Below are 18,123 nucleotides of genomic sequence, written 5' to 3'. Positions count from 1 at the left end.
GTTAATTGAAGAGGGAGGAGAATAGATATATAGAGAGGGAGTGAAAACGACATAGACATAATGAAATAGATAATCGGGAGAGACAGACAGATTAAAACAGAGAGGGAGTGAAATTGAAAGAGAAAGATTAAAAGAGAGAGGGTTATTCAAAAGCACGAGTGTTTAGGGATTTTTATCGTTTGTATCCAGTAAAATATAGAATGGTAGAAATTCAGCCAGCTAATTCTAAGACAAGGTTATAAAGTTAAGAGACTGTGTGAGGAAATACAACTGAAAACATGAAAATAAGCAGTGTGTAAGGTATGTAAGATCAAAGGCAAAAATAAGTAGCAAGTAGAAGCCTGGCTAGAAGACATAGAAAGACTTATCTGGTCATTCTTTTTATGGTCGTATTAATTCAGCAAAGATTTTAGGAGCGAGTGAGTGAAGGAATTGATCGTGCATGCTAGTTATATAGCCCCAAACCTACGTGGGGCAAGGAGTTAATCGAAAGGGGAGGAGAATAGATATATAGAGAGGGAGTGAAAACGACATAGACATAATGAAATAGATAATCAGAAGAGACAGACAGATTAAAACAGAGAGGGAGTGAAATTGAAAGAGAAAGATTAAAAGAGAGAGGGTTATTCAAAAGCACGAGTGTTTAGATATACTATATCTTTATTTACAATGTTTTCAATTGTAAATTATAACAAATATTATTGTTTCTTAATTAAAAGCTATAATGATAATCTCATTACTTATAACTTAATTATAAGTATTTATCACTAAGCATAACTCTTAGTTTAGGCTGCGTAAAGGTTATGGTGTATACCTACCAAGACGCTGAATGTGCGTTCCTACGTACATGTATGTTGAAGATACAGATTAGATTTTTTTGACCATTACACATAAAAAAAATACAGTTTCATTGATATACAGAAATAAATCCAACGGTCACTGGAGAGTTTGCCGAAAATCAGGGTTTATATAACTGTTCATACACAAATCCACGTGAAAAACTTCTTCAACGAAGTTCAGAATTCGTATATGGACAGTAATTTTCAACCAATGAGAAAGCCATAATTTCTCATGTTCAGGCAAACGAACTTACGTTCTCTCTCCGCCTCTTATGAGTTTGCTACAGCTGTCTTAATGTCCATTGATTTGCATATCCAACCTTGAGAGGCCAGAATTCCTAGTGCTATACATAGACTCTCCTTTGAACATGTAGGAGAGTGACTTTTAATATTACTCATATCTCTATCTTGAAAACCTCTTGCCACAAGTCTCGCTTTACAAATTTGTTACTTAACATTTTGTTTGTATAAAATCATTTTCTGGATATCTTAGGTTGTCCTTAGTCGGAGATCTGTGCATAAACATGATTTCCAGTTCAACTTTGAAGTTCCTTTTTTTTTTGCCTTGTCCAAGTCAGTATTTGATGTGGAAGAAATATTTACATTTTCCCCATCTGGAGAATTGTGTCTCTTGTTTGATAAGCTCATTTGCTTGCCATTCAGATGCTCTATGTTCAAAATCCAGCCAAAAAGATTCACCTTCCATAACAACATTCATGCAGGACAGTTCTATATATAAGAGATGAGGATTCTCGCATAGTGGTTAAGAGCGTGGGCTACTAACCCCAAGATTCCGAGTTCAATTCCAGGTAGTGACCTGAATAATAATAATAACAACAACAACAACATCGAAAAATACCTTAGGAATGAGAACCCATGTTCGAAATTTCCTCAAGACACCTGATGACGGCTGGAGGGTATATCAGCCGAAACGTTGTGTTAACAACAAACAAGATGAGGACAAATATCCATCAAATGTAAATAATGTAAATAATATTCATGCTGGAGTTGACACCTGCAATTCTAGTATCCAATTTGGTCTCCCATCACTCATGAATACAGCCCTGAGAGACTGAAAGTGCTCCACTTGCCTTAGTAATACTCCATTAACATGCAGGGTGCATTGGGAAGACTTTCTTGAGAGGGCCAATGTTTCAGTCTTTACAAGACTTATTCTCGTTTCTGCCTTGCAGCACTCAGCAGTGAACCCATTCAATGCATACTGGAGATCACTTTCTGATGTGCTGAGTAGCACCATGTCATCTGCAAATATCTGCTGATTGATCCTACATCTACTGATTGTGATATCACTCTTCCACACTGGAAATTATAAAAAGAAGAGGTGACAATATGTATGTCTGCTAAAGTCCATCACCCACATTGAAAGATTTTGACTTAGCATAGAGGCTGAAGTCATAGGTAAAATTAAAGCATTCAGATGTGGCAAGGCCACTAGAGATGAAATTCAACCCGAGATTCAACCTTAAATAGGGGAGATACTCTCTGGCTGACTTATGTATGCTAGGTGGCTTGAACATCTGGAAAGACACCAAAGCAATAGCAATCCAAAGTGATAATCCCAATTCTTTAAACGGGAGACAAGAGAGAGTTCTCCAATTAATGAGGAATCTCCTTGTTGAGCTTCTTTTGTAAGGTCTACTCTAGGCTTCTACAAAAGAGATGTAAGGAAACTGTTGAGCTCAAACTGGCTGAAGAATAGTGTAGCTTCTGTTTTGGATGCAGCCAACCAGATATTTACTCTACAGCAAATCTTTGAGAAGTAGTGGGAATATTGCCAAGAGTTGTACATTTGCTTTGTAAACTTCAAAATGGCTCATGACTGTGTGCCACAGTACATGCTGTGGAGGATTGATGGGGATGGGGGTTGAAACAAATGAACAGCTTCTGGTTGCCATGACATATGAATGCTCATATGTTTGTGCTTGGCCAAAACTGTTTTATGCTTCAAATCTAGTCCGCTTGTTTCTCATACTTATGTACACAGACATGACAAAAGTAAATAGATACCCTTATAACCATTAAAATTTATTTAAATCTGAAATTATACATTCAAGTTATTTATTAATTGTTATAATGTAAATATTTAATATTTAGTAGACATGCCCTTTACATTTTTCAATGCAAGGACCCTATGAGGCATGTTACTGATCAGATGACGAATATTCTCTTGCGGAATTTCTTGCCAAGTTTCATGCAGTATGCTCAAAAGATTTGGCTTTGATGATGCTTTCTTTTTGGTTTTATGAAGTGCCCTGTCCATTATATCCCAGAGGTGTTCAATAGGGTTCATATCTGGTGACTGGCTTGGCCATGGAAGCTTTTTAATGCCATTCTCATCCAATAAATCTTGGGTTATTTTAGCTGTGTGACAAGGAGCACCATCTTCCATAAATAAAGAGTCCTCTTTAATCATTTTACCACTGGAGAAGATTGGAAGGAGTCCTTTCTGCAGTATGGACACATATTTATCTGAGTTTGTTTCTCTCACACTCCACCAGCTCTGATCAACAATTGCTCCAAGTTGCACATCACAGAATAGCTGCCATGTTTCATTGTTAGCTGCAATCTTTTCACATCAGATTCTTGATCACAGTCTCCAGACCTACACTCGACCAGTGTCAGGAAATACAGCAAATCTGAATTCATCAGAGAATATGACATTATCCCAAAATGCTAGTAGCCTCTCCACCATCACATTGGCCCAATCATTTCTCCGCTTGATGTTGGCTGGTCGAAGAAGTGGCTTCCTTCGTGTTGCCCTGCCATAGTATCCAAGTTTGTGGAGATACCTGACAGCTATTTTGATATCAACTTGTTCTACTATGTTAGTGGCCTTTTACACGTCTCTTAACAAAGAGAATGGTCCTGTCAGAGGGCCCTTGTTGATCTGGGCAAGATGATGTGGACTCCTTACTCTCTTTGGTGAATTGATTTGGGCAAGGTGATGTGGACTCCTTACCCTCTTTGGTAGAAAGCAAGATCCCAAGGTTTTCTGCAATTTTACGCTATGTCCACCTTCAGAATGACTTACAATATTCAAAATTCAGACAGTTCCAAGGCTTCTTTTGTTCGTGGCATTGATTAGACAGTCACATATAGAACCTGAAACAAAAATGTCAATTAATAAAAGATATGAACTTTTACATGTTAGAATAAACATAAAACAATGTTTTATGGAGTGTCTATTTACTTCTGTCGCGTCTGTGTATATATGTCGGATCTAAAGGAGAATGCATATATTCCTGACAATTGATGCAGTATGATTTTAGTCTGGAATGTAAAATATTTTCTATGGTTGAGGAAATATTCTAAATTAAAAATAATTTTCTATTGTTAAAACATATACAGCAAAAACTCAGTGTAATTTCCTTATTAATCCTGAGCTTCAGAACAACAAGTACATTGATTGTTTTCCCTTTTTATTGATTCCTTCCAATCACCACCGAAAAACTATTGCTACCTTTTATTAGTACTTATTAGCAGTGGTGATGCATAATTTTATAATTTTATTATATAAAAAAAACTTGCTTTATTTCACAAGCACAATATAAGATACTTTGAAATCTGAAATAAAATGGTTTGATATTTTGTACATGTACTCTGGTACCATTCATACACACTATAAATGTGTTGTTGTTCTCGTTATCTTTTTTCTTCTGACATGTTTTAAATAAATCTGTTCATTTGCTTCTGATGCTGCTGTTGTACTTCTTGCACCTTTGTTAATCTCACAATTCCAGGTTTGCTTTAACTTATACATTACAAAGATTTTTTTAATTATTATTTCAGACTACCAAATTGTGACGTTTGTTCATACCTTTTATTTTTATTTAACAGGTTTATCTTGTCACTTCAAATGAACCCACCCCACCAGATCTTCTGTAGAACATGTAAAGTCAACAAAATTCATATATTTATTTATATTGTTTGTTTTAAACCTGGCAGCTCTGTAATATAGTTTTTCTTTATGCATTTTGGTGCCATATAATCCCATCTGCAAGGTTCAACATTATTCAATCACTAATTTGAATGGATGAAATGTGTTGGGGACACTTTAGTGTAATGGTTCACACAATTGTCTAGATTATGACAGAAGTGTGATTTGATTCTTGTATATGATTTTGTGCTTGTAGAGTGTTCAATTAAGTTTAATTGAAAATCGTTTTAAAAGGTAGGAGACAAGTACAGTTTGACCATGTGAAAGCACCTTTTTTGCTTGATCATTTTAATGTCAAAATACATTTTTTCTGTGGAAAATTATATATAATTTGAAAGTTCTAGATATGAACTTCCTTTATCATGCCATGGTCTCTCAATCACTTTGGTAATCTTCAAGATTTTTATATCATAAGAAAGAAAAATTTCTCATGGACTTAATATAGGGATTGCTGAATCTGGCCACTATATGGCACAAAGTCAATAAAAAGGATGGTATACTGACACTACTTGTTAAATTGATGTATTCCTACATGATGAGAGGTCAAACAGAATACAAATTCAAGGCTTCAAATATAGAGTGTAAGCCAGAATTTTAAGAAATGATCGAATTACTAAGTAAACATATTTCTATGAAAAAATGCACTAAATTGAGCTACATAAGCCTTCTAGAACCCAAAAATTAGCATGGTAATCATTGAATTGGGAATGTTGTTTATTCCCTCTTGCTATTTGAACAACAGGTGAAGAACAACATCTGAATTTTACCTAGTGGATATTCTTGTACATGTAAATTTCATTTTTCTTTTAGAAATGTTGGTCAAATTTCGCCAATAAACCACACCATATGCCCACAGGTTTATGGCATAGGGGTTAAGAGCGCAAGCTACTAACCCCAAGATTCCAAGTTTGATTTCAGGCAGTGACCTGAGTAATAATAATAATATCGAAAAATACCTTAAGAATGAGAACCCAGGTTCGAAATTTCCCCAAGACACCTGACGAAGGCTGGGAGGGTATATCAGCCAAAACATTGTGTTAACAACGAACAAAATGAAGACAAATATCCATCAAATGTAAATAATGTAAAAATTATATTGTGCAATAAATAATATTTTGTAAACTATCAAAGTCAGATGTATTTTTGTTTTCTGATTTTAAATACAGTCGGATAATTTGATAGTGTTTACATATTTGTTTGAGTTTTTTTTTCTCTCTCTCTCTCTCTCTCCTACTAATGAGTTTGCTGTAAGTTACAGACGTTTTTAATGATTTTAAGTTACGCTTTTAATGGTAGAGCAAAGAATTGGTTTTCAGATTTTGTTTGTTTGTTAATCTAGGTCTATATGCAATTCTGTGAAAGGTACCTGTGGTCATAGGATATGCTATAAACAACAGCTAAATCTCCCAAAGATCATACACTTTTTCATTTGAAAATAATCATTTTTAAGTGCATGGTACAAAAGAAAATTGGCCAAAAGTATTGGCCCATTTCCATGATGAAAAAAATTGGAAAAGTCCCTGTCAAAATGGAGAAAATCCAACTTACACGGGCATCCTGATCTGAAGCTCTGCCATTTATTGCCATTATTAATAGTCCATTAAAATTTTATTGAAATATTGTCATGTCCCAAAATCTCAGGATTTATTTAGTTCTATACCTACTATAAATGTGCCTGAACTCAAGTTCCTATGGCTTGTACTTTTGGATTTAGCTAGGTCTGAAAATACTGCAAAATTGACTGTTTCATGTAACAAAATAGGCTTTATATAAATATTTTTAAAATTGTCAAAATGTTTCCTTTCCAAGAACATGAAAAATAGGCAACCAATATACAATGGTCACTATTAATTTGTGTAATTTGAAGATGCTTCTTAGATTCATGCTTGTAATGTGTCTAAATAAATGTAATTTTATCTAAATGTCTCTGAGTAGATACTCAGAGATATTTCTTTAGATTTCTTGTGGATTTAGTTCATAGTATTTATTTGAGACCTATAGAAATAAATATATTTAAGAATGATTATTTACCTTGCATCTTTTAAAACTTAGAGGACCTTTGCAATCCCTTTTAAAATGGTGGAATCTGATTGCACTTATACAGATTGATGTTTGTAATAAAACTTGGACATGAAGAAAGTTTGGGATAAGAAAGCAATGTGTTCAGTGATGCTGCTGCTGCTTCTCTTCCTCCTGAATGACTAGGAAGGGAGGCAGTTATTATATTGTGTGAGTCTAGGTGGAAGTGGTATGCAACTTGATAGTTCAAAGAAGTATAAGTTATAAAAACAAAAGAAGAAATAGTGCATCTATATGTAGCTTAGTGGTTGTAGTATGTTGGTGAGGGTTACAGTGGTGGGCTGTGATTTAAGATTTTTGTGTGTATGTGTAGCAGCAATAATGTCCCAGGAATGTGAACAGTGTACTTTAATGTGGGTGTTAAATGTGCTATGCAAATTGGTCAAGACTGCCATATTTTCTTTGCCTGAGAAATAGCTTAATCTTTGCAATATAGTTTTGGCCTTGCTATAGATGTATGGTCACTATTGTAGCTTAATAGAAATTGTAAAGCTTAGCATTTGCAGCAATTTAGAAATTTTAGTATTACATTGTTTATTAATATATAAGAAAGGCTCAGTTTTCTTAGGAAAATAGTTTTCAGTAGAGTAGCCTTCATGGTTTGGTTTGGAGGAAGATGCTGCACCCATAGCCTTTGAGGAACCCCTGAGACTTGTGATTGATGCCATCCACTTGAACTGTTATAAGTGGATAATGAGAGGGAAAATTTGTGTGTGGTGGGCATTTCAAAGAGCTGCTATTTTAGGGAGTAAAGCCTGGGTACAAATGAGAGGTACTACAACATGGTTGACTAAAGAAGAGATGAGTGAGTTAGGAGTAGAGTTAGTATGAGACAAGCTAGTTCAAAGGTTGTGGTAGAAAAAGCAAAGAAATAAGACAACAGAGGTTGGAGCATGTTTCGAGCAACTTCATGTCAATCAGTTGAGTAACCATTCTTTGGATGTAGTCTACACTGTCAGTATAGCAGCAGCATTATTCCAGCTGTAGGAACAGTATCCTATTATGTGTCTCACTTGAGCTTCCTATGATGCAGTCTTGGTTGCTAGAAGAGATCCTTAGGAATGATGAAGCTTAGCATTTGAAGCAGTTAGAGATTGCTTGCTTGTCATGTTTAGAGTGGAGATGAGGTATGATAGTGTTTACTTGAAATGCACAACAATTGTGTCTTTTTACTATTAGTGGAGACAAGATTGGCACAGCCCTATTGGAGGATGTTTTCAAGTCTTATTGCAGACTTGGCATAGGATGCTTAGGTTGCTTGTGGATGATGAAAAAGATAAAGAAGGATGAAAAGTAGTATCATTTGCATACATGTGGGAACTTTTGGAGATAAAATGTAAATATGTCAAATTTATGCAGGAGAGATTGTCTAGGAGATAAAGCCAAAAACACTGTAATTGATAGGTGAGGGCGGGGAGTTCCATGAGCATACACTACACTAGTGTGATCTGACAGAAAAACCACCCATCCAAAAGATAAGAAACAAGGGTTTTATAGGCTGTTGAATTAGCATGCCAACTGTTGTCAGAATCTTTCCTGGCATCAAAGGCAACAACATTGCTTTTACCAAATTTTTTCAATAAGAGAGTCTAGTGGTGAATAACTTGGAAATGTAGGTCTACAAAAGATATGACTTTATATGAACCATACTGGTGGTCATTAACGAGGAAGAAAGATTGTGGTGTTGGAGAATGTGGTTAATGATTGTCTTTGATATATTGGATGTGTGATAGGATGGCAGTTTGCAGGATCAGTGGGAATGAGACACTCTGTAGTCTATTTCCAAAGATCAGAATATATCTCTGTAGAAAGATAGAGAAGTGAAATAATTTGGTGAGGATAGCGGATAACTGTATGATACATTACTTGAAAGTAGGAAGGAACATTGTCAAGGTTAGTAACTTTGATGGTTTGAAGCAACTGGATGTACTTTCATACTTAGTTTGTATGCAAGGTAATAACCTAGTAGAGTAGAGAGGAATAGTTTTGTAGACGATACTGAGATAATTATAGACTTAGAGGTGAGAAAGAGATCAAGGGTATTTAGAGTATCTGTGTGTTAGTTAGGGAGGCGTGTAGGAAGATGAAACTAGTTTGTGGAAAGTTGAGCATTGCAAAAGATTCAATTTCTGCACTAGTGGGATGAATATAAGAGCCAAGAAGCAATATGAGTGTTGAAGTCATTTATGTTGCTACTGTTATTGCTGTCCTCATTATAATTATCATGACTGGTTGTATATTCAAACTGGCGATGCATTTCAAATTTTCATTTTCATGAATTTTCGAATAATATTTGGTTTATATTTTGAAACAAACTGTCAATTTGCAAATTACATGTGTGTGTAAAAATGGTGGATTCTCCCATTGGTTTTAACATATGAAGGTCTAATTACCATATTAAATATATATATAGTTTTTTTTTTTTTATTGAAAGAAATAACCTAACCTCTACTATTTGTCATTCACCATGGAAAACCAGTTACCCTGAAGAAGGAGGAATTGCTAAATACTGTGTACTATATCCCTTTATTTTCCCGCAATGATTCCCCAGAAACGGCTATTGGTACCCTACTTTAATTTTAACTATCAGGAATTTTAATTTTGCTTCTCATCGTATCTTTTACTTCGCTTCCTTCAGACTTTCTTCAACCTATACATGCATGTTTTAATGTTTTTATACTTCCATCCGGAGATTTTTTAAAATTTATTAATTTATACATGTATATCTTTAATATATCATGGAATTGGATGGCCATTGACTCTGCATTTTGATGGATCTAGTTTTTCATCTTGCAGGGTGTCCGAATATCCTACTCACCAAGCAGGTTTGGTAGTATTGCCAGTTCAGTTGTCAATAGCCTAGTCATGCAACAGATTGTACTAGGTTAAATGTTACTAGTTGCGCTCAAGAGTGACCACTCTTTCTCTCACACTCATACACACAGAAACATCACAGTATCGATCAGACTATCAGATGTTGGTATACATTACTGGTCACAATGCACTTCCAATTCTTTCTTTATTGTGCTATTCTTTTCTGTCTTCACCCATTTTTTTTTAACTAAATCCACTTACACCATAGTGATGTGAGATGTCAATGTAATGGTTGGAAAAGGTTGGCAGGGAGGGAAATATGTTGGAAAGTTTGGATGAGGGGAGAAAAATGAAAGCGGAGAACACTTGGTTATTGTGGTAGAAGCAAGAAGACTACATTGGGAACAGCCTATTTAGGAAACAATCCTGGAAGGAGATGGACCTAAATAACTCCAAACACCCAGTACAAAAATGAAATTGACAGCATCCTGATTAACAAATGGCACATATTACAAGACATTTCAGTGATTGTGCCATTCAGTATAGCAGCAATCTTTGCTGTCTACAGGTGAAGATTGTGTGGTTAGGAAGCTTGCTTCCCAGCCATACGGCTTCGAGTGCAGTCCCACTGCATGACACCTTGGGCAAATGTCTTCTGTTATAGCCTCAAGCCAACCGAAGCCTTGTGATTGAATTTGTTAGGCAGAAGTTATCGTCATGTGTGTAAGTGCTTGTGCCCCCTAACAGAGAGGGAAAATCAGTTAAAAAAATAAACTCTGCACATCTCGGTGAAAAATCAATGCTTCATATCACAGGATGCTATCAGGTGAGTTTACTTCAAGAGATTAATGTAGGTGACAATTCACTGGTCCAGAAAATTAAAAGTTGTATGTGGAAGACAAGAAGTGCAAACCAGTGGAAACCTGATGGACATATCTTGCAGGAGAGGAAGAAAATGACAGAGAAATGGAAATCTACAAGGAGGAACATGGAAGATCATCCAAAAAATAACAGTGAGAATTATAGATTGAGGAAGCTGATGGAAGAGAGAGCTGGCACTTTATAAGTTAGAAGTAGGCTCTTGAGAACAAGGACGGGCCTACAGTGACAGACAAAGGGAGATGGAGAAGGTATGCAAAACCTTCTACCCTAACTCTTTTAAATCATTAGGGAAGTTCAATCCTCCATCATCACAAGTGTTAGAAGAAGTGCTACCTATTCTAGTCAGTGAACTTGAAAATACCCTGAAGCTGATGAAAAGAAACATAACTCCAGGAAAAGATGGTGTAATAATAGAGCTGTTAAGGAGCAGAGGTGAAGATGTTGTTAGTAAATCCTTGTTCTACACATCAACCGCTATCTGAAGGAGGGTAAAATAGTATTGCTATGGAAAGAGTTGAATACTTGCTTCATAAGAAGGTGATGAAGATATAAGAAGCTATCATCCGTGTTAGCGATAAAAAGGAGAGAGGAAAGGAGGAAGGGTTGGCTAGAGAGTCAAGAATGAGAGAAAAACTATCATGCCTCTTACAAAGATCATACTCACCAAACTATTGAAATATCTCAATAACCAGCAGCCAAAGGAGCAAGCGGTTTCTGCAAGAACATCAGTGAATCATGTACTCATTCTAATATAACCTTTGTGTGAGTGTTTTTTTTAATGAAATTTTGCAGAAATAGGTTTTTTGATGGAGTAGATTGCTATTGTCTTAATTAAATTTAGAAAAATAATAGCATAGCATATCATCATCATCATTTAACATTTGCCTTCCATGCTAGCATGAGTGGGACATTTATTGCAAATATACATGTGACATTTGTTTTATCTAATTTTATTTCAAGGTAATAAATATTTTTGTTTTAAGTATTCAGTTTATTATTTTGTATAAGCTCCAAGAAATTTGATAATAGTTAAATAATAATTGCAAAGTATGCCATACTTTCTGATATTGCTCATGGGGGAAAAAGTATACTTCCAAAGTTCTCTGGCATAGAATAGCTATTACTCTTGTATAGTATATAAAACAAGTTATGAATAATAATTTGTTCTTTATATTTACTATCACACTGATAACAACAAACTCATCAGTAACAGTTTTTTGCCAAAAAGTTAAAATTCATAAAAATGTTTGTTTTAAGGTTAAACTAAAGATAAAAATCTTTTTTATGAATGATCATCATAATTCATCACTTTTTAAAGTTAATAAATTCATTCATATATATTTTTATGTATTGATTAAATCTACATTTGATATATATTTCTGTTAGTTTTTCACCTTGTAGAGCTATTGCATTGGACTACCTCTTTCGAGCTATTTTTAACACTTCTCTTGCCCTTTGATGTGAAAATTATTTGACACCATGTGCATTCAGTCATTTGAACATAAACAAAAGTCTAGCATGTCTGTACAGTTTTTCTGTAAGACAGATTTCTGACTTCAAGGTACTTTTACCAATATTAGTTATTGGTGATTGATATTAACCACTAATATTGGTTATTTGCATTTTTTTCTGATTCATGAAACAGGCCTCTTTAAGAGTAGAATTATCCATTAACATCCAATTGTAAGTGTATCTCCTTACAGTTTTAATTCTTAATGCCTATTCTTTAGGAATTTTAAATTTACCATCGAAAGTAAATTTTTTTTCTTGCTATTCTTTTCACTATACATAAATGTACAGTATACTACTTGTTTCTCAATAACATTTTGATATATATTTATGTACCATTTAAATTTGATGTTACCTATAATGTAAATTTTTATGTAAGGTTAATTGCATTGAGTCATTTTCTCCCACTGTTGCATTGCTGGATCTATTTTTAGTTGATTGTGGACTTCTTTTAACAATCACAAATTTTAATTTTGCTTTTCATTGTATTTTTTACTTCGCTTCCATCACCACTTCAGACTTTCTCCAATATTTTTACCTATACATGCATGTTTTAACGTTTTTTTTTATACTTCCATCCAGAGATTTTTTTAAAATTTATTAATTTTATTGAGCTCACTAATCCAAGTTTGAGAAGTCTCTTTGATTCTATCAGTAAGCCACTGCCATCTCAATCTACATATGCTGAAAATATACTGATAGGCGCAAGAATGGCCGTGTGGTAAGAAGTTTGCTTACCAGCCACATGGTTCCAGGTTCAGTCCCACTGTGTGGCACTTTGGGCAAGTGTCTTCTACTATAGCCTCAGGCCGACCAAAGCCTTGTGAGTGGATTTGGTAGATGGAAACTGAAAGAAGCCTATCATATATATGTGTATATATGTATATATTTGTGTATCTGTGTGTGTGTCTATATATTTGTGTGTGTGTCAACCATCGCTTGACAACCAATGTTGGTGTGTTTATGTCCCTGTAACCTAGCAGTACAGCAAAAAAGTCCGATAGAATAAGTACTAGGCTTACAAAGAATAAGTCCTAGGGTCAATTTGTTTGACTAAAGGTGGTGCTCCAGCATGGCCGCAATCAAATGACTGAAACAAGTGAAGAGTAAGAGTATATGCTTAGTACAAGCACAGTTAAAAATTGCAAGAGCTCCCTGGCTGATCAAAATGCAATTTTTAATTGTTGATGAAAGTGAGATTAGTGACAAAAAAATTGTTAATGTACTTATTGTTTCAGCTAAAAATACTCAAAAAACATTCTTAATAGAATGTTTGCCACTCAAATCGGCTCTAACTGTTATAGTCATTGCTCAGATCATCGATGATTCACTAAGAAGTATGGTGGTTCCGAGAGCAAATTTCCCCTATTATTATTTGATGCTGCTTGGTATATGGCAGCTGTTAAAGAAACATTGCAAATTTTGTACCCTAAGCTCTTCCATGTAACCTGCTTCTTTCACCTACTGCACAGCTGTGCTCTAAAAATAAATACTTTTTATCCTCCAGTTGATTGTCTGATTGCTGCCACCAATGCTGCTACTGTAAAAACCACCATTGAGAGCAATTCAAAGCAGTCAGATGCTCCTCCTCAGTCAATTGTGACCAGGTGGGCAGCTGGTTGGATGCTTGAAATTACTATGCCAAGAACCTTGGAGAAGTTACAAAAATTGTAGAATTTTGAGGACGAAGACATGTTGGTGCAAAGAGCAAATGAAGCTGTGCTAAATCCTGAGATCAGAACTTTACTCAAATCTATTCAAACTATCTGCAGAGTTGATTTTGAAAACTGAGTCAACAGCCTTCACTATCTACGATACTGCCAAAAGGCCTCAAGAAATTGAAATTCAACAAAGACCCATGTTGCAATCATGAATTACATTGATTCGATAAAAACCAAACCAATTCAACTAATGAACCCCAAAGTTTCACCTGTGGAATATGCAGATCTGATATGGATGTAGACAGCTGTGCAAAGAAGTGCTGCATTCTAACAATGGAGGGAATCTGTGGAAGAGGCAGACCCAGGAAGACATGGGATGAGGTGATGAAGTATGATCTTCAAATGTTGGGCCTCACATGGGCAATGGCAAGTGATTGAGACTTTTGGCAATATGCTGTACTTGAGAAGACCCATCAAGTCAAGTGAGATTGTAGTCATGGCTGCTGCCAGTGTCACATAATTAGCATGTAAAAAGCACCCTTTGAACACCTGGTGATGTGCTGTGCTTGAGAAGACCTGTCAAGCCAAGGGAAATCATAGTTATGGCCAGTGCCATGTGACTGGCACATAAAAAGCATCCTTCAAACATTCGGCCTCACAGAAGCCATGACAGGTGACCGACACATTTGGTGATACACCGTGCATGAGAATACGTGTCAAGCTAAGAGAGATCATAGTTGTGACCAATGCTGGTGTCCCGTAACTGGCACCTGTGCCAGTGGCACATAAAAAGCACCCACTACACTCTTGGAGTGGTTGCTGTTAGGAAGGGCATCCAAATCAGATTGGAACCTAGTGCAGCTCCCCAGATTACCAGTTCTTAGTCAAACCATCTAACCCATACCAGCATAGAAAATGGACATTAAATGGTGATGATGATACAATACCAAGTGACATCAGCTACTGTAGAACACAGCTTTTTGATAATGAAAAATTTCCTTGTAAAAGACAAATTTTTTGCCTACAAATATAAAGCATTTTATCATATTGTACTACAATAAATTTCCACAGTAGTTATTTTTTAAACTTGTTTTGATGATACTTGTATATCATAAAGTAATCAAAGCTAGTGTAAACTTCCTATGTTTATGGATTTATTACTAATAATAATAAATTTAAAATCTGTCAATAAGGTTAAAAAATAATGAAAATAAGGTTAAAATCAAGCAATTTATATGATTTTAAAAAATTGCCCTACTCATCTAGTTGACAGTCATCAGAGATAAACTGAAATTGAATTCTTCAACTTGGTATTTAGTACCCAATTGTATCAATACAGTATCCTGTTGAACAGCCTCATAGAAAGGTTGAAATTTTGTGTATAAACAACAAACTTCAAATTGGAGTGTGACCTATATTGACAACAGTATGATCTAAGGGTTACCATTATCTTAAGTGATGCAATGTACATGGAATACTTGAAGGAAATGATTTTAGGAATGATACTACTTGGACTAATGATGTGTCTGATATGTGTAGATGACTCCTTCATACTATGAAGCACAAATATTGTTATACCACGAAAGAGTTTTAAGAAGGTTCTCAACTGAAAAGAAAAAAGACAATAAACTGGCCTTCCTGAATATGCTATCAGCTCATACAGAGTGGGTTCATGACATACACATATCACAAGCTTACATTTACTGGACAATACTTGGCAAAACTCATAAGGGATGACCCAGACATACCTTTTAAGAAGCGGTCTGCAAGCTTGTAAAGAACAGAGATATAAAGGATCAAAACCTGTCGTGTTTTGCCTACGTTATAGCCAAAAGGCATGTAAAATGCTCATGCACGTGCACACACACACACACATACACCTAAGAAACTTAACTCTCACCTACCTTCTTCCAGCAAAAGTTATTTTCTATATCTATATCTGTTTCATTAGACTTACATTTCTCTCCCTTTGACTTCTTCACTGTTGAAGATTATGTTGCCTCTAACCTGTGTCATTTCAAGTACAAAATTTTTTGCATTCACTTTATGGAACTCAATCTTTTCCTTCAGGAAGGCCTAATATGTAAGAGGAGTACAAAAGGTATCTCAATCAATATTCTGTTTCTTCTGTCTTTTGAGTTTTATTTGTAAAATTGCATCAGATTTTCATATATTAAAATTATTTTTTCATGAACCTCTTCAAAATTCATTATTTAATCAATTTATGTATTGTCACATTGCAGATTTCAAAAACCTGTTTAGACAGTGATAACTTCATGCATGTCTTAAGATCATTTGACTAATATATCACTGAGATTAGTTACAAACATTTTATTCCTCCAGAAAGTAAGCTACAAAAATTCACAATGAAAATTACAGATGGAAAAGTTTGAAATTTGCAATAACTTTTATTTTTCAGACGAGAACATTGGCCATTTTTCTCAATGTACACCTGCTGGCAAAATCTACTCAACATTACAAAAAAACAGGGTCATGACCATAACACACTCAGTGAAATTTGTAACAACCAAATGGTATCCCGTCTCCAAGATATTGTTGAAAATTCCCAACGTATCTTCAAAAAAGTGAGTCTCTTTAATACATTTCTGTTTTGCAAATACTTGTTAAAAACAATATTTTGAAGAATATTCAGCTTGAATAAAGCATCTCAAAAAAACCTATTTGAGCCACATAAAATTTCAAATATTAGTTTTCAACTTTAGGTTATATCAACATGAAACTAAAACTTACTCAACATTATTGAGTGCTTTGGAAACTGAATTGTAAGAAATTGGACATCATAAAAATATGATGTGTGGTGACAATAACTATGCTAGCTAAAAAAGAAATAGTATTAAGTTTTAAGTGTATTGAAGGTAAAGCTGGGCCAAAGAGATGTAGAAACTAGGGATAGATAAGTGGTTGGTGAGAGCAGTAAGGTGAAAGTCGGCAATGAGTATAACAATAAATTCAGTGTACAGGTAGGAATTTACCAAGGATCAGTTCTCAACCCTATCTTGTTCATCATAGTCCTCCAGGCTATAACAGAAGAATTTAAGATAGGCTGCCCTTGGGAGCTTCTCTATGATGATGACTTTGTTCTTATAGCTGAATCATTACCAGAACTATAGAAGAAACTTCAGGTGAGGCAGCAAGGTCTGCAATCAAAAAGGCCTTAGAGTTAATTTAGCAAAGACATAAGAAGTGCAGCGATATAAGAAGGTTAACAGAGAAAGTAACCTTTGTGTGTGGAAGATGTACAGGTACAATAAACACTAGGAATGTACAGAAAATAGACTTCCTCAAATGCTTGCTCAAATAGACTTCCTCAAATGCTACTCAGAAGTAGTAGATAGCTTCCATTACCTAGGTGACCAAGTCAGCGGTGGAGGAGGATGCTCTAAAAGCATAAATGCTAGAAAAATAATGGGCTGGGTAAGGTTCAGAGAGCTTCTGCTTTTGTTAGTTAAGAAGGGCCTCTCCCTAAGACTGAAAGGGTGATTGTATGATGTCTGTGTGAGAACAGCCATGCTACATGGCAGTGAAACATGGGTGGCAGTGGTGGTGGTGGTGTGTGTTTGTATATTTATGTGTGTGTTTGTATATGTATATATGTATATATATATATATATATATATATATATATATCACAGCTTTTTAGACACTACCCTTGTGTTAAGTTGCATTTTGCCTTTGGTGGATGTGTCTTCTGTAGTACTGCATATTGCCAGTCAGTACAGTCCTTTGTCATCTTCTCCATAAGTGCAGCATCTTCAGGATAACCTTCACCACATCATTTTAAATCTTTCTTGACTCCTCTTTTCCACAAGTGAAACACAAGGAAAAGGACCATTGTAAAACTAATAAAAAAAATTTAGGCTAATATCAGATAGTGGAAACCTTATGTAAGCTTTGATGAAAGCAAACGATACTATTAGGTTGTTCCGAAAATAATGGCTTCTCTAAGAGTTGTATTTTGAAGCACAATTTTAAAATAGTATTTTATTTATATTTTAGGTGTATTTTGACATCTATATATATAAAACTGAGAATGTGTGTGTGTGTGTGTGTCTGTATGTGTGCATCACTAAAACTCGAGAACTACCCAACTGATTTCATTCAAATTTCACACATGCACTACTTAGGGTCCATGGAGTGTCATTGGTCAAAACAGTTTTCAACTTCCTGCCCAATGTGAGCTTGAGCAATCTCTTAGAATGTTTCGGTATTATGTGTCAAAAGTGGAACAATAACATCTCTATTGTAATGTGAGATAAGTTTCACTATGTATATAATAATATATACAGTTTAACTATTATATATATGTATGTATATATATATATATATATATATATATATATATATATATATATATATATAT

The 18,123-nt window shown here is 35.0% G+C and overlaps 1 protein-coding gene across 4 annotated transcripts in view; it reads left to right on the top strand.

Moving 5' to 3' along the window:
• The window catches only part of LOC106872494 (SLIT-ROBO Rho GTPase-activating protein 1-like), a 518,762-nt gene that overhangs the window by 382,337 nt on the left and 118,302 nt on the right, over positions 1-18,123 (top strand). For all 4 annotated transcript variants that reach the window (XM_052967274.1, XM_052967276.1, XM_052967275.1 and 1 more), the window contains one exon: positions 16,162-16,327. In XM_052967274.1, the coding sequence (XP_052823234.1) occupies positions 16,162-16,327 (166 nt within the window). The remainder of the gene's footprint in view (positions 1-16,161; positions 16,328-18,123) is intronic.

Source organism: Octopus bimaculoides, chromosome 4 (assembly GCF_001194135.2).
Source record: "Octopus bimaculoides isolate UCB-OBI-ISO-001 chromosome 4, ASM119413v2, whole genome shotgun sequence".
NCBI classification, from domain to species: domain Eukaryota; kingdom Metazoa; phylum Mollusca; class Cephalopoda; order Octopoda; family Octopodidae; genus Octopus; species Octopus bimaculoides.
This window is presented reverse-complemented; position numbering and strand designations above follow the sequence as displayed.